At 40.2% G+C, this 20,046-nt stretch overlaps 1 protein-coding gene across 9 annotated transcripts in view; it reads left to right on the top strand.

Moving 5' to 3' along the window:
• Positions 1–20,046, top strand: part of AMPH (amphiphysin) — a 177,340-nt gene that overhangs the window by 139,369 nt on the left and 17,925 nt on the right. For 5 of the 9 annotated variants that reach the window (XM_038388778.2, XM_038388777.2, XM_043508715.1 and 2 more), the window contains 5 exons: positions 2,334–2,357; positions 5,404–5,427; positions 7,966–7,998; positions 11,828–11,878; positions 14,355–14,510. In XM_038388778.2, the coding sequence (XP_038244706.1) occupies positions 2,334–2,357; positions 5,404–5,427; positions 7,966–7,998; positions 11,828–11,878; positions 14,355–14,510 (288 nt within the window). The remainder of the gene's footprint in view (positions 1–2,333; positions 2,358–5,403; positions 5,428–7,965; positions 7,999–11,827; positions 11,879–14,354; positions 14,511–20,046) is intronic. The other 4 variants (XM_043508716.1, XM_043508717.1, XM_043508719.1 and 1 more) reach the window with 1 other exon arrangement.

Below are 20,046 nucleotides of genomic sequence, written 5' to 3' on the forward strand. Positions count from 1 at the left end.
GTGTGGGAATAAGATAACATCCCTAAGGGTTAATGTTACTTTAAATTCTTTTGGCTGTTTGTATTTTGCATCTGAATAGTCAAGTTAATGCTATTTGAGTGTGTTTAGTAGGGTGACCAGACAGCAAATGTGAAAAGTCGGGACGGGGTGGGGGGTAATAGGAGCCTATATAAGAGACCCAAAAATTGGGACTGTCCCTATAAAATCGGAACATCTGGTCACCCTAGTGTTTAGAGACATCTCCATTGGTCTAAGAGACCAGCATTGTGGAATTTAATTTGTTTTGTGCTTTTTAAAATAGTAGAATTGGGAGAAATAGTTCTGCTGACATGCCAGGGTTGTGTTGCCATCACACCATGGAGTTTTAAGGATTGGGGAAGATTATGACATTGTGGGGGAAGAGAGATAAAGGGATGCAACGAAATTTTCCCAAACACCACTATTGTCACTAACAAAAAAGCCACAACTCAAAACAGGGTTTCTAATGAAAATACTGGCAGCTTCTTAATTGTAGTATTAATGTCAGACAACAGCATGGGATGCAACCCTCCAACTTTGACTTTAAAATTACTTCTCATTCACATATGTAGTACCAGTAAAGTCAATGGGACTTTTAGCGTCAATAAGTCGGATCATCTCCTTGAGCAAAGGTTGCAGATCTGGGCCCATAATTTTTCAGGAAAGTACTGACATTTAGCTAATAGACTATTAAGATACATGCAGATAAATATCAATTGGGATATGTCCATAAAAGAAATACTTATCTGGGAATAAACTAATTGAGAACTGGATGATGATGTTCATCCATAGGAAAGCTGGGTACTGAAGTACTTGATTTTGATTTATGAAAAGGGGTTTGTAGTCATAAAAAAAATTGAAGTAGTTCATTACATAAGCAGCAGACTTGCTTCAGGCCTTCATAAGATTTAGGGTGCAGGCATTTAGCAAGACAGGAAGGCAAATGTAATATGCTCCATCCTTGAAGTTAGGCAAATATTTAGTAGCAGTTCTCAAAACAGTTTTTGAATTTTTTTTGGTAGTTTGTGTGTTTATTTTGTAACCTCTTTGGAGCATAAGTTTTATCTGTTGTTAAGTGTCCCAGCCACCCTTTGAGATCAATGAAGACCCTTTGGATGTGGGGGAATATTAATGTTAATTAATATTAATAATAAACTTAGCTTTCTTTCATCCATTTATCTGTCCATCCTTCTCTGGCCCTTTTGCTTAAGGTGAGAACGTTCAGAATGTAAACCAATGCAAACCAATTGTGAGGGTTTAAAGTTTGTCACTTGATTTCACCTAAAGCTATAGGTTTTCCCTGGGTTCCTACAACAGCCACACAAGATTATTCTTTAAGGTCTGTGGGAATCTTGGCCACGTGTTCCTTGATCTTTTGAAAGGAATCTTGATCATTTAATAGCTGTGGGAGGCAGACACACCCATCCTGCCTCTGATGTTGCTAAAGTCACTACAAGCTTTCTTCCTGCTGTGCCATGCAGCTAGGCTAGCCCTTCTGATAAGCCACTAAATTTTATCAATATTTTAATAGATTCAGAGGTATAGAAATCCAGTGTGCTGAGCAAGGGATTGAGAGCAAGGGACTCCTGAATTCAATTCCTGGTTCTGTTACTAATTCTATGGTATTGGTCAAGTCACAATCTTTCTGCTTTTGTTTCCCCATCTGTAAAATAAAACAATACATGATTTGCACAGGGATTGTGACAAGACCCTACAGTGACTGGAAAGCCAGATCTCTGGCTTATATGAGCAACTGTCCCTCGTGAAACTCATGTACCTATTGATGACTATGTTGGTGATCCAAGTAGCTGGCCTCCATTTCTGCAGTAATAGGAGACAGGGGAGACCTGAACATAAGAACGGCCATACTGGGTCAGACCAAAGATCCATCTAGCCCAGTATCCTGTCTTCCGACAGTGGCCAGTGCCAGGTGCTTCAGAGGGAATGAACAGAATGGGCAATCATCAAGTGATCCATCCCCTGTCGTCCACTCCCAGCTTCTGGCAAACAGAGGCCAGGGACGCTTATGGTGTTACATCCCAGCCTATCCTGGCTAATAGCCATTGGTGGACCTATCCTCCCTACCTGAAGTTCTCCATACATGCCAGTCATATGCATAGTGGTATGATCTAATTGATCAAGTGCAGTTTTGTTGTAATAGGAACTATCATAACCCTCCACTTGCTTTCCATCCCCCAAAATATACTAAGGCTGTGCTTAAGTACTGGGTATAGTTACAGCACTATATAGATAAGTTCTAACATATAATGTACAAACAATATTTTCAACAATGTCTTTTTTTGCCCTTTTTCCAGACATTGCCCTGGGATTTATGGACGGTAAGATTGATATTTATCATTGCATATTGAGATGTTTTCTGTGCCTCTGATTCTGTGGCACTCTAGAGGATTTGTAATCATTTTCACATAAGGCAAAATGAAACATTTACAGAGAATACCAAAATATTTTAAAGTATGCGAAGCCCACCAAACACCATTAGGAACGAACGGAAAAAATGTCTTTATTATTTGGACAACAAAAAACAAACAGCTACTGTCATCCAGGTTAATAGGATTCTGCTACTTGTGACATTTTTTTGGCTTTAAAATTGCCATGCTGGTGATTCAAGGTCCGATGGTCATTTTTACCAATGTAATTTAAAGTGATTTATTTTGCTTATTAGTGCAAACAACAAATTGCAATATATTAACAAGGTTTTATGACATTTATCATCTAGCTCATATACAACAAATCTTTCTGGGGATTTAATTTAAAAGGAAATAGGATCTTCAGCCAGAGTTCTACCATAGCCCTATAGCTGAATTAATCAGCCAAAATCCTATTTTAGCAATGTACATTTATGCCATTGGTGCAGCCACTGCTCCACTCCCAAGAGCTGTTGCTTATCCCATCCCGAGTACCGTATAAAGCCATTAGGGAATGTTATTTGGGAGTCCCCTTGAAGATGCACATAGAGAGTTTCCAACATGTATAAGGAAGGTTTGGCTGTTCTTAATTGATAGCCAGAATAAGATTTACCTATCTAAATACCTACATGTAAAACAATCTGATGCAAAGCCGTAATCCAGGTCAGAAAGATTTACAGTAGGGATCTGATCTAAAGCCCATTGAAGTCAATAAGTTTGAATGAGCTCCTGAACTAGATGACTGTTTTGGTAAGAGCCAAGATATGTTTCCAGCTGCCCATTTATGGTCACATCACACTGGAGGTGGAGTTGTTTCCCTCTTGAGATGAAATTAACTCCTGGATTTAAATGATTTAAAGTGAACCTTCTTTTTAAATCCTGCATTACCTGCTGAACAGATGTCTCGTATGCAGGGGATTCATATGTACAATTCCTCACCCATCCCATGTAAAGCACAGAGAGACAAAAATAAATGGTCTAGAACCTCAGCCAGTGTCAATTAGCACAGCTGGTTTCCTGGGAGCTGCACTTATTTATATGAGCTGAGCATCTAGCCTTGTATCTTTTTCCTACATCTCTGCTGTGCTAGTTTTCCATGAATATCCTCAGCACTGCTGAACCCATTTGTTTGCCCTCCAGCAGCAGCAGTAATAGACCCCAGAAAGTTTTGCCTCATGTCCACTGCTTCAGGCACAACATGCAAAGCCTCGTAGGGTGCATTACAGGCCAGCAAGGAAACCAAACCGGGTTTGAGAGCTCTGGGGCCAGAAATAGGAGATCTGGTCACAGAGATAGAAGGCAATCCTATATGAAGGGAAGGAGAGACTCAGCTTCTGAACAGAAGGGGCAGTGCTAACAAAGATGTATTTATACTGAGAAATTGTTCCAAGATGGGTTCACTCAGTCAAGCTGATTACCGCTATTTTCTGCTTTTATTTTAATGTATTTAATAGCTATTGGAGGGTAGTAATGGGTGCTACTGGTCACCTCTTTTCAGATGTCTGAGGTTGTATTTCCCTTGAACTTCCTTTCAATAGACACCTAATTTTTTTATTTTTCAAAATTCAGGAGTGGAGAGAGAATTGATCTTTAAATACAATAAATTTAAAAGTAACACAGGACATACCATACTCTGGTATCATTTAGAAAAGCAGCCACTGCTGTAGAAAATGCAGTTGCTCTTTCTCCCACCTCCTGCTGCTGAATCAGGTATAATGGTCTTCAGGAAGAAGAGGGGTAGTTTTTGTGAACTTTCTTCCTACTTTATGTCAAAGTGGTGGCTGGCTAGACCTCCTGAGGAACCAAAGAACTCTATTCTGTGACCTTGTGCGGACTTAAGCAGCACAGAAATCTGTAGATCTTTTCTGTTGACTCAAGGCCTTAAGTAGCAGAATTTTACAGCTGTGTTGCATAAATAGATAGCAAGTGTGATGCTTTTATAATGTTCATCTCTGCTTCTTAGGGAGGATTAAACAGAATCCAGAAGAAAAATTAAGGTTTCATCTACATGCACTAGTTAAAATTTAATTTTTTACTTTTAATTTCAAAGCCAGTGTAAATGCCATGAGAACCTTTTGACGTTATAACACTGAATGAATAGTAGATGTTTTATAGGAAGTCTGCTTGTCTCACATTTTTCCTTTATAGCTTGTCAATATCTTTTTTTTATAGTTAACTCTAGTTGTCTCCACTCCTGTTTAAAACAAGTAACAAGCTTGACAAGGGCTTCACTGTTAAATAATTTGGATCAGGGGTTTCACAAGCTTTATTACATTGTGAACTTCCTCTTAACAGACAAACTGAGCCAGATTCACCTTTGCCCTGCATTTTGTGTAGTCATTTGTACCAGTGCAAAGTGTTTGTAAATAGCTGGCATTTTAATTTGGCAGCATTTTACAACCATTTGGCACTGATGCAAATGTCTGTGCAAGGTGGATGGTAATGGAGAATCAGACCTATTTTACAGTAAGGCCCCTGTGTAAAGGGACCTAGAGTTAATGACATCAGACCCATTGTCGGTGTCTCTAGTATTACCTTGTCTCTCTAGTATCCTAGGATCAACAAGGCTACAATTACACTGTACAGACCAGAACTATTTTTCTTTTGGATCACTTCCCATCCTATTCATGATCATGCAGAGCAATCTCCCTTTCTGTTGGTGATTGAATAAGATCCTTAAGACAAGCACAGAAATTCCTTACATGGAACAACAATGTTAGGGAACTATTTAATATTAATTTAGCTATTAATATGAGTTAGCAGCTGGAAATGTGGAAGAGAGCCAGCACCATGTGATCAGCCACTGAGCAGCTCTGAGCAGCCCCTGCCAGCTCCATAACCACTAGTAATCCATATGGCACTGATTTAAAAACAAACAAACCAAAAAAACCCACTAGTTTAGATAAACCACAGGGGTTAGTTTTACATTTGTTTATTTATATGGTTTTCTTCCATACAGACAAGCAGTGAACTGGTGCAGCCGGTAAGCAAACCTACTAAAACTCTGTTTTAGATTAATCTTTTAATTAATGTTCTCTTTCATCTATCAATACCATTCTTTAGATTGTAGCGATTGTCTCCAAATATTACAAACCACATAACTTTTCCTTAAACTGTTTGATTTAGTTATTTTGCATTCTTTATCTTTAAACTAAAATTACTATAGGATAATATGAATTTTGTGTTTTTCTCATCAAGTCCGCTGTTATCTTTTTCATCTTGTTCTTTTCTTTGCTTTTCTGCTTGCCTAAAGCCTGATTCTTCAAAAAGTCTTTCCCTGTGTAACCTGGTCATGGAGGAAAACCCAAACTATGGGTCAACAGAAGATATTAACAGATCCCAAACTGATCTAGGTTCACTCAACTGGGGCCTAGAACTTAGCACAGCCAGTGTCAGCCAGGAGATCACTGCAGGTGGTTCTTTGCCTTTCCCTGAGGCAGAGCAAACCTCAAGAGAATCCACTGGTACATTCTCTGCTAGTGTTTGGCCTGCTGTAGGTGAACAGGAGGATCATGCACCAGGGTCATCTTCTATAGATGAAAATCAGAGGACTTCACTGAAGGCACATTCAGATGCTAGAAATATCCCATGCAAAAATTTGGAGTCTGATCAGCCTTTAGCAAATGAATCCAGTTGTGAGATGCCTATAATTGGAACTGATAGCTTATTGGATGAACCCCCATGTGATGTGGAAAAGGCAGAGGAGAAGAAGCAGGAGGAAGAAGAGTCTATGTGGGCAGGTGTGGAGCCATGTGAAAAGGTAGAGACCAGAGCTGTTAACTTCAAGGAGATAAAACATACAAAGGAGTTTGAAGAGACAGATTATGAAAATAACGAACACAGTGAAGTAGATCCTCTTAAGGACTTAGCAAAACGAGACCATGAAATTGTAGAAAACACTGAGATAGAAACTGTATGGGAGTCAGAATATAATAGTGGGCAAACTGAAACAACTGTTGACAATTACCTTGAGGAAACTGGCCTGGAAAATCATGGGCAAATAAAATTTAAAGGGGTAAATGTCATTCAAGAGATAGTTGGAATGGTTCCTGGAAGTTTGAGTACGGGGTTGGAAGATGGCGCTAACATAGTAGAGAACACATGTAAACATGTAGAATGTGCTGATGTTGAACCTGAGAATGTCTTAGATAACTGGAATTGTGACCATGAAACAGAGTTTTTGGATGATGTAGACCATGCTGGCAGTGGTGTTGGCGGGAGTACGGCCATGGAGCGTATAAATGTTTTGGGACATGTTGTGCTAGATGTTACAGACCACTCTGAAAAGGACACTGTAGATGTTGGGAAAGTTCTGTGTGATGCTGAATTATTCAGTGTGGAAGAGTCTGTTAAAGAAACTGAAGACAATAGCTTCAGCACCCTCCAAAATGGTAGTGCTGCTGATGAAGGTCAAGCTGACTTTATACCCTTTGAAAAAGAATTGGCATTGCAGCCTGAGACAGCTGACCAAGCTAGTGCAAAGTGCAGTGATTCTTGTTTAGATAATGTGGGAGATAAATTGGTAGCTAGGGCAGCACCTGCAGTGACCGAAGACCATAGTAGTAACATTAGTGTCCCTGGAGGAGCCTTGGAAACAGATCCCTGGCTGGCAAACTGGGATCCCACAGTTGTTAATGATCCCTGGGGGTTTTCTAGTCTGTCAGATGGCCAAACAAATGGATTTGATAACTGGCCCTTTTCCCTTAAGCAACAAGACTCTGAGGAAAGTAATATGGAAAACATGTGGCCAAGCTTTAGTGATAAATGGTCTACCCAAGACTTGGGAAGTATAGATAATAGCTGGCAAGACATGGGTGTAACCACAAGCAATAAAAATCAGGAGGTATCTTTAAAACAAGGCTCATCCGGGGAGCAGGCAAGCATTAGCAACTCTGGACCAAGCAAGGAGATAGCTAGACCCCTGGTTCTGTTTCAAGTGGGAAATTCCAGAAACACTAGCACCGAGAGTTCAACTAGTCCCAAAGACAATGAGACCAACAACTCAGATTTATCTGAAGATGAAATTGCTAACCGGAGATATGGATTATTGTACCAGGAAATTGAGGCTGATAAAGAAGAGGTACCTACCCCAGTGTGTAGCATAGTCTAGAAAAAGAGTTCCTTAGGTTGTACATAACCCTGTGTTTTATAAACAATCCATTTACTTGTTCCCCCTGCCTTCTCTAAACCCCTTGCTAATCTTGTTGAAAATTTCTCATGCAACTATCCAAAATGTGGTGCAGCTCTAAACCATCAAGGCCCATTTTTGTATTTTATGTTTTCTAAAAAAAAATACACCTACAGTCGTTTCAAAATTCTAAGATCAATCATTCTGCCTTTTTTAGCCTATTAAAATGTTACCAAATAGCTTCTCTCACTAACTGTGTTGACCTTCATTTTTTTAATTTTATATTATTTTTGGTGTATTTTTTGCATTTTTAAAAAATTTTCAACTAAGTATATATTGACTTATTCTCTGAGTTAATAAACTAATATTTGTTCTGCTTTCCACTTCTATTAGGCATCCAGCAGCACATTTAATGGATTCACACAGGTAAGAAATAAACATGTTTGAGAGATTTTTCTGGGCTGTCCAGAGTGGACAAGAACTGGCCTTATGCTTTGTCTCAAACTGCCAGAAGCATAAAGAGCAGAGGACAATATCAGACCATGAGTTACCCCTTCCATTCCCAAACATCGTACATAATGGGCATATTCATGTTGCTATACCTAAGTTAGCTTTAATCTAGCCAGCTCAGATACTGGAGCAGTGAAACTGCTCCAAGATGGGTTTCAGTATAGGCTGGCCCCATGAGTAATTAACCAGGGTTTTGGGTGGGCTTGTCCAACTTGAATAAAGTTAGCGCCAGTACATCTGTACAAGCTGCAATCACATCCCATGACTTCAGTGTAGACATACCCAATGTCATTAGGGTGACCAGATGTCCCAATTTTATAGGGACAGTCCCGATATTCAGGGCTATGTCTTATACAGGCACCTATCACCCCCATCTCTGTTCTGATTTTTCATACTTGCTATCTGGTCACCCTAAATGTCATTGATATGGCACCAATATTTCAGGTGAAATCCTGGCACCACAGAAATTAATGACAAAACTCCCACCACTTCTATGGGCCAAGGTTTCCTGCAGTAAGCTACTGTGTTTTAGATTTCTAGTTGAATTTTTTGGAAGTGAGTTTACTCAGACCACAAAATATTAAAAGTGTGGGTTTCATATTCTTCCACCAACTTTTATACTTGTGTACACCTTTGTGTTCGTTTTTTAAAATCTGATTTTCAGTAAAAAAGTTAGTTCTAGATTGTTAATCACAGAAATTTACTAGTGTTGTTTACTCAGTGCTGGGCCTCTGAGAGGTGAAGCAAAAGGGGGTATAATGGGGAAAAGTTGCTTTAAGTGACCTTTGCACCCTCACAATCTTGGGCTGCTCCAGGGCCCCCAGCATAACTTAATCAGTCCTGGGTCCTATCTGAGATACCACAGCTCCCTGCGCTACCCTATGGGCCACAGCATGCTGCTTGGAATCTCTGCAGTGCTGTGGCCCCTCTCCTGATGCCTTTCCCACACTCCCCCCCCCTTACACTAAGTCCTGTGGTGTGGCCCTCTGAAGGCACATTAGCTTCCAACTCCCACAGCTGTAATTGGGGTTTCAATGTTGCTCCAGCCCTTTTACCCATACAATGGGTCTGGAGTGGGTAAGAAAATCTCACACTTAATTTCTTACAGAACCAAATCTTTGTACCGCTTAAATAAATCAAAGCTCTCATTGAATTCAATAGGACCAGAATTTGTCCTTAGTATTTTGTGAATGACCTGACTGCATATAAAAGACCAGATTTTTAAAAGTGGTCTTCCACCTTTGCACCTGCAAATTATGGGTGCAATTTTATATCCACAATTATTTGGTGGGACAGTTTACATCATAGGGACATCTATGCATCTTCACCTGCTAAGATAACTCTGTGATGGGAGCAGAAAAGAACTTAAGCAGGGTAGAACAGAATAGAGCAAATAATTACAAACACAAAAATGGAGGCTAGTACTTAAAATCTGCCTCATTACATGTGGATTTTAAATTGACACTGAAATTTTAGGGTGGGATTTTCAAATGAATGGTGGCCAGCCTCTTCTCTTGTTGAAGTATTTAGAAAACTTAAAAGCTATTGAATCCAGGGCACTTTACCTATAAAACAGCCACGCAGAGCTGGTCAAAATGTTTTGATTTAAAAAAAAAATTATTGAAGAATGCTGTTTCAACAAATTTGAGGTATTTCTTACCACATTTCAATGTCAGTAAAAATTCAAATTGAACATTTTTGTAAGTGTTTGATTTTTTTTTTTTTAAATTTGTAAAGCTTTTTTTCTTCTTTGCTGGTGAGATAGTGATAGAAAAATCTATACTTTGTCTCCCTTTTAAACTTTTTTTCCATTGGAAAAAATGGGAGAAAGTGTGCAAAGAAGGGGGTTGGGGGAGAGTGGGAGGTTTTCCCCAACAAAACAAAATTTTCTTTAATTAAAAAAAAAGCATGAAAATTCTTGAAAGAAATAAAAAAAAATCCACTCTTTGAAAATGTTTCACAAAATATACTAACCTTTTTTTTGGAACAGCTGTACAGCTTGAGCTGTCTAGCTGGTGATATCATCCGCCAAAGAAAGGCAGAAGAGAATTTGTCTATTTATAATAAACATTTAACAAATGTAAGTTATTGCACCCAATGCACTCAACTTATAAAACAGCCCAATGTCTATTTTATATTATAACCCCCCAGAGAAAGTCAGAAGACCAGATAGTGCTTAGTTAACATTTGTAGATTTAGTAAAACGTTAGTTATCTAAATCTGTTATGTGAAATACTAAAATCTGATTCATGTACCAAAATTCCATACTTATGTTAAAAAAAAAAACCTATTTAACTTTCTTTCACATCCCCCATCTCAGGTGGATAAGCAGATTTTAACTGTCTGAAAATTCTGTGCTACTGTAAGGTTCATTGTTTAAATTCCTTTTTTCTTAAGAGTTTCTTTTCAATTTTTTAAAGATGTCGTCTTTGATTTTGAAACTATCCTGTAATGTGACACAAAATGTAACATCATCATTGGACTGACAACAACCAATCATTTTACAAAACTGTCTTCTGGTAAATAAGAATAGACCATGTCGCTAGGGTGCATGGGAAGGCAGAACTGGGCTCTGTGATTGTGATTCTCATCCCTGCTCCAGCCACTTTACAACGCGGAAAAGAGCCAGAGCCACGTAAAGGAGCCCTAACAACCCCAGGTCCAGCTGAGGGAGAATTCCTTTAGTGCAGGAACTGAGGAGGATGAATTCAGATTATCCTCCAAGAACCCCATCATGAATCCTAGTTTTTATGTAGGGGATGTGCTGAGAGCATGTCTGGGGGTACGCAGAGCCACAGCACAACATTGTGGAGATTCTGAGCAGTGCTGCCTCCCATAAAAAGATGGGGGCAGGCTGCCATAATTTAGCCAGTCCAGGCCTCAGAACAGCCAGAATCAGGAGAGTACAGTGGTGAGCTATAGCCACCTTAGTTCTCTTCTCCCCCCCCGGACTGCTAATTCTGTGTTTCTGTCCATAAAAGCATATCATAGGCTGTCTACGCTACCGCAGTAAGTCGCCCTATGCTACGCAACTCCCTGGGCTAGCTGGAGTTGATGTACCTTAGGTCAAGTTACCGCGGGGCCTACACCGTGGGGGAGGGGGGTTCGACAGGAGAAACTCTCCCGTTGAGGGTAGAGTACAGAGGTCAACTGGAGAGCAATCTGCAGTCATTTTGGTGGGTCTCAGAGTGTCAGTCCCCGCTGTAGTGTAGACCTGCCCCCCAGACTCTTGTCCCTCTACCTTGAATGGTCCTTTACAGTATTGCTAACTACTTATGCTAAACAATCTGCTCCACCTTGTATTAAGCTGTGACACGTGGAGTGCCTTTCCCAGACCTGAAGAAGAGCTCTGAGTAAGCTCAAAAGCTTGCCTCTCACCAACAGAAGTTGGTCCCATAAAAGATATTACCTCACCCACCTTGTCTCTCTAATGGAGCGGTTGTAAGTTAGGTGTATTGTGAGACTGTGAACCCAGTTTTACACTTCTATGCCTTCATCAGGATAATGTTTAATAGATTTTCATTCTTCCATAAAGTATTTCTAAAAAACGGAATGTTTAACTGTCTACATTTGAGGTAAACTTATTAAAATGATCTGTTTGGGAATCTGATTCTCCATCACTTAGGTAAAGCTCTGAAATCAATGAGAGGGTTGCCTGACTAAGCCTTACAAAATCAAGCCTTTAATAGACTTCTACAAGCTTTCTTAAAATATTTTTTCCTGTTTCCTTCTTGTATATCTCTAGGATACTTCTCTATTCACAGTGCAATCAAATCAGAATGTGGTAGATAACTTGGTAAGTTGTGGCTTTTATTCCTTTTTTAAAATATCCCATAAAATATTGTTGTTGTGTTTTTGCAAATGCCTCTATTGCACTGATGTGCTTCCCATCTTTTAAATCATGTACCCTTTGCTTGCAACGTTGGGCTAAAGATTCTGTGTAGCTGTAAACTTTTCCCCACTCAAACATTTTTCTACAAAAGCAAACCAAAACAAAATAAACCCTACAACAACCAGAAATATTGTCTCACACCCAGCATCTTAAAAAGGGATGTTCTTAAATATTCCAAATTTAATTTCTAGAATTTTAGTTTTATAATATAACAGCAATGGTCAGTTTGCACATAATTTATATTAGTTTTTATAACTGGTGCAGTCATTTCAATCAAGAAAGGGTATTAATAAACACCACTATGCAATGTTAACCAAGTAGATGCTGGCCCAAAATGTCACCAACTTTATTCTCTGTTACAATAATACATTGTCTTTGTCACAATTTATCCAGCTGGAAATATTACTTTTGATCAGTGGTTTTTCATGTATTTAATCAGACACATTCATTTTTATTATCATATAGGGGTTTAGAAATGTTTGTGCAAGTGACCATGCTCTGGTAGACAATTTATTCTCACCAATACTCTACTGATTTAGCTAAAGGTCATGTAAAAATATGAAGTATCAGCATAGTAGGAAATAGAGACAGACACTATATATGTCAGCTGGCAAACAGGAAAAGTTTGAGAATATTATTTGGTGTGGCTTTTGTACAGTGCATATGCATATATCCAGAAATGTAATCAAATAGTGTATTTCCATCATTCAATAAGTGTACTCTGGGCAGTATTTAGCTGAAGTTCAAACATGGCAAATAGACTGCAGATTACTTGATAAATCCTGTTGTGTGCAAGCAACTTGAAGAAAATCAATATAATCTGCATTATAACAATTGTCTAAGTAGCTACAATTACTTATAGTATTAAACCTCAGGAAACTTATTAGTGGACTCCCCTAGATAGAACTGCCTAGTGTGTTTTCATTCCAGTTTCTGATTTCTTCTTTGTGAAATACCGTACAGCTAATATTAATTCACTACATAGAAATGTGCTGCACAGCATGGTACAATATAATGAGTGTACTTTATACTGTGCCAACTCCTGACATCCTTACTTAGGCAAACTTCCATTGACTGTAGTGGGAATTGGCCTATTTAAGGAATGAGTGAAAACTAAGTAAAGACCTCTTGATTTTACTTGAAAAATATTGAAAAAGAAAATGTTTTAATCTTAGACTTTTATAGAGGCTGCCTTTTATATCACAAGAGACTTTTCACCCAATGTGTGGTGGTGGTAAATGTGAATGAAGATGCTTGACTGAACTCTAACTTCTGAGCTTTGCAACGTACAGAGTAATTTGTTCATGGTGGACTAATCCATTAAGGTTATTTTGTCTGGTTGAGCTAGCTATTCTGTGCAAGTGATCCCAACCTGTAGCTCTCCTTCAATATGGAACAATTCTTGTCCTAAGTATTTTTACTCCCCAAACTAACCGCTGTTACATTAATTGCTTGGAAACTATCTTACGAATGGTGGAAAAGCCTTCTTTTTTTTTTTAAGGGGGGGTGCACTTTGCTGCAGAATTGAGGTTGTGCCAGGACTGGTGTTCCTGGATGCATCCTTACGCTAACAACAAATGTATGCTAAAATTCGACAGAATCTGAATCACGGTAACATGGCTCAGAAGATGGATTCCACATAGGTGGTTTGGAGTTAACTGGTAGAGGGAGAGCTTGTTCATCACAATCTGGTTATTTTCATTCTGCCAAATTTAAATAAAATGTTAATGGGAGAAAGGGTAGACAGAGGATCTGGAAAAGAGCAGGAATGCAAATTGTTTGGTCCATGATATTTGTTCCCTATAAATGGCTGTCTGGTATGACTACATCCAGCATAAATAGATAGAACAGGGACCATTTATTTTCAGAACAGACAAAACTGCATATAAAAGAACAAGGGATTGTTTTAAAATCTCATAGTAACAATAGCCTTGTGGTTTAGAGACTGGACTGGGGTTTATGAGCTCTGAGTTCAGGTTCTGGCTCTTACAGACTTTCAAAATAACCTTGTTCAGGTACTCTAATTTCTCTGTGCCTCATTTTCTACCTCTAAAATTGGGATGATACTATTTTTTCCCTACCTCAGAGGGATGTTGGGATCAGACAGATCAGATAGATAGATATAGATATATTTAACTGATCTTCTGAGATATACAAGTGCTTTGAAGATGAAAATGCTACGTGTTAATTATTGTTACAAGGCCCAATCCTGCTATCCTCTCAGAGGCATGGGTCTGCAGGATCAAGCCCGTTATGACAGCTACCAGGGAAAGAGAATTATAATAAATACAGAATTGTAGTTGTGCACTCTTTCCCATTCCCCAATTTCAAATGTTGTTCAATGATTTTTTCATTTAAAAAAAAAAAAAACCTAAATAAGATTGAGGCGGAAGAAGCTCCATCTTTGGAACCCCAGACTGAAGAACCCCTCTCTCTTCCTGCCGCCGCTCCCGTTGCGGCCACTGCTCTTGCTCCTGTTGCTGCTGCTGTTCCTGAACAGGAAGCTCTGCCTGCTGAGCCTAGTGAGGAAGCTGTGGTGAGTGACTACTACCTCATATGCCCCAGCTTTCATCTGACTTTTTTTTTTGTTCATCATTGTGTATGTGTCCACCATATTGCAGCCATCGTCTCCATTTTTATCCTCTTTACTTTTAGGGCTGGTTTCTGTTCTGGCCTCCCATGTCACAACAGGCTTTCCAAAAGCTGTGTGTGCCTTTTTACCCTAAAACGTCATTCCTCTTATGGCTGACATTTCAGAGTGAAGTTCAGCTGAACTACTGTGGATTCAGATATTGTAACTGTCAGACAAACATAACCAGGGAAATGAATTGATACCATTTATAAATGACACTATTCATGCTTTTCTCTTTTCAAGATGATCACATGGAGAGAGAAGTACATCTTGAATGTTGTTTGCCTGAATGCATCCGATGAAGTGAGCTGTAGCTCACAAAAGCTTATGCTCAAATAAATTTGTTAGTCTCTAAGGTGCCACAAGTACTCCTTTTCTTTTTTGCGAATACAGACTAACACGGCTGCTACTCTGAAATCTGTTATCTATAGAATTTATTTATGGCATATGTACTGCGGTGAACAGGCCTTATCATATGAGCTATGGCATTCTACTCAAAATCATGCTACCAACCCATACTTTGGCCACTGACTAGAGAATAGCTGGAGGTTTGTTTATATTGAAATAGTCATCGTGCGGTGGTTCACTTTTTTTTTTTTTAAGAACTGCTGTTTCACTCAGTCTCTCTGCAGACTCAAGTAAATGTATTGTATCACTGCATTAGTTCACATGCAGAAGGCGTCCCTCACAGCCAGAAAATGAGGGTGACTTAGTAGCAATTCAGAAGATAGATGATAGGTATTAAATAGCAGTTAAATGATTTTGTTAAGGTCTTCTCTGCTTTGTTTTATTTTGTAAATGTTATTTTGTAAAAATTCTTGCTCATTTGAAAAAGAGTCCTCTGGGAAATAAGAAATGAAGCATGCTGATTTTAATAACGCATGCGGTAGATTTGCTGTTGGAATCCGGTCCAGTGGGAGAAGCAAATGTTGTTTGAGAAAAATACTTTTAATATGTGATATAAGAAGAGTTTTTGAAGATTAAGATTAAAGAAATAGACAAAAGGTCAAAGGCCAACATTTGATAAGGCTACCATAGATGAAAACATTCCTCAATGGCAGTCCTGCATTCAGTTTATTCATGTGAATTTTAAAGAAGTGTGATATAAAATATTTGTAAATTTTCTCCCACTAGTATCTCTTCTGGCTTTACATTATACTCCAATTACAGTGGCATCATGAATAGGTGTAATTTGTCTGTAGTATATTTCCTGTCAGACCATGCTATGCCAGAAAATGTACCTTCGACATGTATTGTCAACCTTGTGGGGCTAGGGTAAATTTTCCGGCATAATGTGGGTCTCATTTAATTTGAAGGAAGGGAAGCGATAGTCCAGTTATCAGGACACTAAGCTCTGACTTGGTAGACTTGGGTTCAAGTCCCTGCTCCTGCACAATCTTCCTGTGTGGCCTTGGTAAGTCGCTTAGGGTATTGACACTGCACACATCAGCAAGCCACCTGGGTCAGAAGATTCAGGCTAGTAGTGCTTGCACTAGCGCTGTAGAAGTAGCCGTCTAGACATCATTTAAAAGTAGTTATGTCAGGCACTGAAGCTCCAGCCCAAGCCACGATTTTAAAGTGCTGTCTACACAGCTGTTTTTAGAATGATAGTGCAAGCCCCACTAGCCTGTCTCTCTCAGTCCAGGCTGGGAGCCTCGCTGCTGTGAGCAGTCCACTGGCAGTGTAGACGTACCTTCTGGAACAGATTCTTAATGGTATTTATTTAAATGTCTAAAGATGCATATAGACAGCTACTGGGATTTACAGAAGCACCTGAAGTCAATTATTTCAATGGCCAATAAGCACCTAGGCACTTCTGTAAATCCTACTAGGCGCATATTTGTAGCGTCAGGTACCTCAGTACCTTTAAAAATCTGGCCCTTAGTCTCTCTGTACCTCAGTTCCCATTTGTAAAATGGAGATACAGGTACCTTAGATAGCTGTGATTTATGGATAAGTCCCTCTATAATTGAATGCATATCTTGGGAAATTTGCTATCTGAATATTCTCATGTAAGTCAAAGGAGCTTCTTGTGCAGCATGAACTCGTAGTGAGTAGTAGCTGTCAGAATCTGGCCTTGTTGTTTACTTGTGATTCTTTAATCCTTAGTTTCCTGTTTTAAAATGTTTCAAGCACCAAGTGAGGGAACAGAATCAGTATGACGTGGCTTAAATAATAAATTGCACACACATAAAGAATAGCAAATAGACAAAGGGAATTGTTCAAAAACCATCCTTTGCCTGAAAATTGATTGCCCGAATTGTTTAGTAAATACTTAGAAACAACAAATGAATTTGCAGAAATCCAGTATCCATTAAATGATACTTTAATGATTTGCAAATGGGGCAGGGAGGAAGGGACTAAATTTGTTTTTTTTTTTTTCAACCAGCTGTAAGTAGCTGATTTAAGTAATAAGTTAGCTTATAGTAAGCTTCAGGTCCATACCAATAGGTCTCATTCAGTAATATAAGAGGATATTTTCCAAAGGCCAAATCCTGAAGTACTTGTTGTTCAGGCATAACTCCTACTAACACAAGGCCCTTAGATGTGAATAGTTCTTGAAAAATCAGTCTGGTATTTTCTGCTGTGTCAGACACATAGGTGTATTCTTTCCTCCTCCATTTTTCTTCAACAAAATACTTAATGTGGGGAGTGAAAGGAGAAAAAAACAAGCCATTCTTCCATTTGTGTTCCCCTGTGTCCTCATTCCAGTGTCTCATGTCCGTGCACTACAGAAACTTGCTTCATGCTCCTTCCTTTCTCCTTCAGGGCTCAAGTGCCATAGACCAACTGCAGGTTTTTATTAGTTGTCGGCAACAATTGATCTGTTTTTTTTTCCTCATTTTTGTGGGGAAGGAAGTAGTTGCACCTTGGAATGCCAACATGTACACTCATGCTATCTTCTAACAGTGTTCCGTAGAACCAGGGAAAGTAGAGGCATCATCAGCTTATGTTGGTCTAGGAAGGGCAGTCTCATCACTAATGCAGCTCTTCGGAGACAGTTCTGCCACCTATTTCTAGGCACTAGTCAAAGATAGAAGTAGAATACCATGTAAAAAGCACATGGTACACTAGCCATTGTGCTGTTTCTTTTTCTGATTAAAAAATGCTCCTTCCACTGTGTCCATTTTTCACATTTCAAACTCGATGCATCTTCAGCCAAACATGAACCACAACTCTGAGCATGGCTGTATGTTTTGAAGGCTCTTTGGGCAGTTGTCCTGCTGCATGTGTGGGGAAGATGTGCATTAATTGAAATGTCAGAATATGCCACCAAATATAGTAGTAAGTCATATTCAAGAGGTGGGGAAAAAAGAGATTGGATTTGAAATGAAGAAGGCAACAATGTGGAGTCTTAATGTGAAAGTTAATTAACCATGTTATGTTCATTTCCTAGCCATTTGTATGTTGTATGGAACATACTGATGTTTATGGGGGCTATTCAGAGATCCCTGTTTTATTAGTTACACTTAATAATTCTGCTGTCCTGTGCCTTGGGTCTAATGCGGCCATCAGAGGGCTTCCCTGTGTCCACAACAGCTTCCTGGGCAGTTATGGGGGGGGAGGTGGCAAAACATTGGGCCCTTCCCCTTCTTCCCTGTTGCCCCTGGATACGTCACCCTGCACGTCTCTGGAGACGGGTGGGGCACAATGCTGAAGGAGCAAGGTGAGCTCTCTACCTGTGAGGAGGATGGGGGACTTTGTGGGGCTCAGACTTCAGCCCTGGGGTGGTTGGGCGGCAGGGACTTAGGGAGCCTGGCTGCAGACTAGGGCTCCAGCCATGGAGCTTCAGACTCCAATTCCCGGCTCTGGCTGTGTGGCACTGACCCCTGTCCATGCACTCTGATTCCCAGCCCTAGTCACTGACCCCAGGCGCTGACCTTGAGCTCCAGCAGCTGCTGGCCCTGGGTGCAGATCCCCGGCACTGGCCTTGGGCTCTGGCAGGTGCTGGCTCTGGATGCTGACCTCTAGACCTCATTGTGTGGCAGCAGGCGCAGACCCCAAACCCCAGTGTCAGCAGACCCCCCAGCCCTGGCTGCTGATCCCAGGCACTGCTCTTGGATGTTGACCCTGGGTTCTGGCAGGTGCTGGCCATGGGTGCAGATCCCCAGCTCCGGTCATGTGGCAGCAGGCACCAACCCCAGGCTCCAGCAGGTTCTGGCTCAGAACACTGACTCCTAGCCCTGGCTGTGCAGCAATGGGCGTGGAACACAAGCGCTGATCAGCAGTTGCACAGCAGAAGGTGCCGACCCCCCAGCTGTGTGGCAGTGGGTGCTGGCTCAGGGTGCCGACCCCCGGCCCATGCCTCCAACCACGCGGTGGCAGGGCCCCACATCCATTGCCCCAGCCTCTGCTGCCTGAGCCTCTCCCCCACCCCGCCGTCCTCCATCCAGGTCTGTTTGCCAGGACTTACTGTGGAAAAGTGACAGGTTTCAGAGTAGCAGCCGTGTTAGTCGGTATTCACAAAAAGAAAAGGAGTACCCGTGGCACCTTAGAGACTAACAAATTTATTAGAGCATAAGCTTTCGTGAGCTACAGCTCACTTCATATTATCATACAAGTATCACTTTTCACAGCATTACTTTTATTATTGAGTCTGCAAAATAAATTGAGTCTACATAAATAAATGACAATGATCTGGGGGGGTGTGTGTGTGTGTGTGTGTGTGTGTGTGTAATATAATGCATATTTATTTTGTTTTTCCTCAAGTTAATAAGTATTTTAGGAAAAAGTGTCAGTGTGGCCAGTAGCCAGAGTTGGTGCCCGCACTCAGGCCACCAAAAATTTTATTGCGAGAACCACTGGTAATGCCTGCTTGCATGGTGCCCCCTCCCTTAAATTAGTCAAAGTCTAAACTAAATTCTATATTTTTTTCATAGTTCTATTCAACTATGCATGAGACTCTCACCTGCTAAGTTCCTGGCAAGCACAAAATGAGTACAGCATACATTGGGCTTCATTTTAAAAAGCAGCCTTCCATCTGAGTTACAAAATTGTGGCTGCATCTAGTTGTGGACACAATTTATGGCATATAAATGCCTCACTAACTGACTTGGGAGTGCAATGAGGTAGTTAGGTATGGAAGTGCTATGGACTGCACCTGCAATTAACTGTGGCCAAAATTTTGTGCTTGCAACTAATTGCAGGTGCCAAATTGGAGCATGAGGTTCTTTTAAAACTGAGGGTTCTGGGACACATGTGAGAGAGATTGTGATGGATAAATAGCATGCTGACATGTAAAGATGAGGACAGAGCTGGTGCAAAACACAAGATGGATTATTCAAGAGGAAAGACCAAGAGAATCTAAAACCGTTGATACATATCCATCTGAGAATCTTGGCTTCCGAAAGATCTCTCTCTCATATTTGAGCTCCAAGATGCAATAGAAGTGTGAACCAAACAAATCCCATGGACTGGACCTTATCTAGGGACATATGAT

This window comes from Dermochelys coriacea, chromosome 2, assembly GCF_009764565.3.
Source record: "Dermochelys coriacea isolate rDerCor1 chromosome 2, rDerCor1.pri.v4, whole genome shotgun sequence".
Lineage (NCBI taxonomy): Eukaryota > Metazoa > Chordata > Testudines > Dermochelyidae > Dermochelys > Dermochelys coriacea.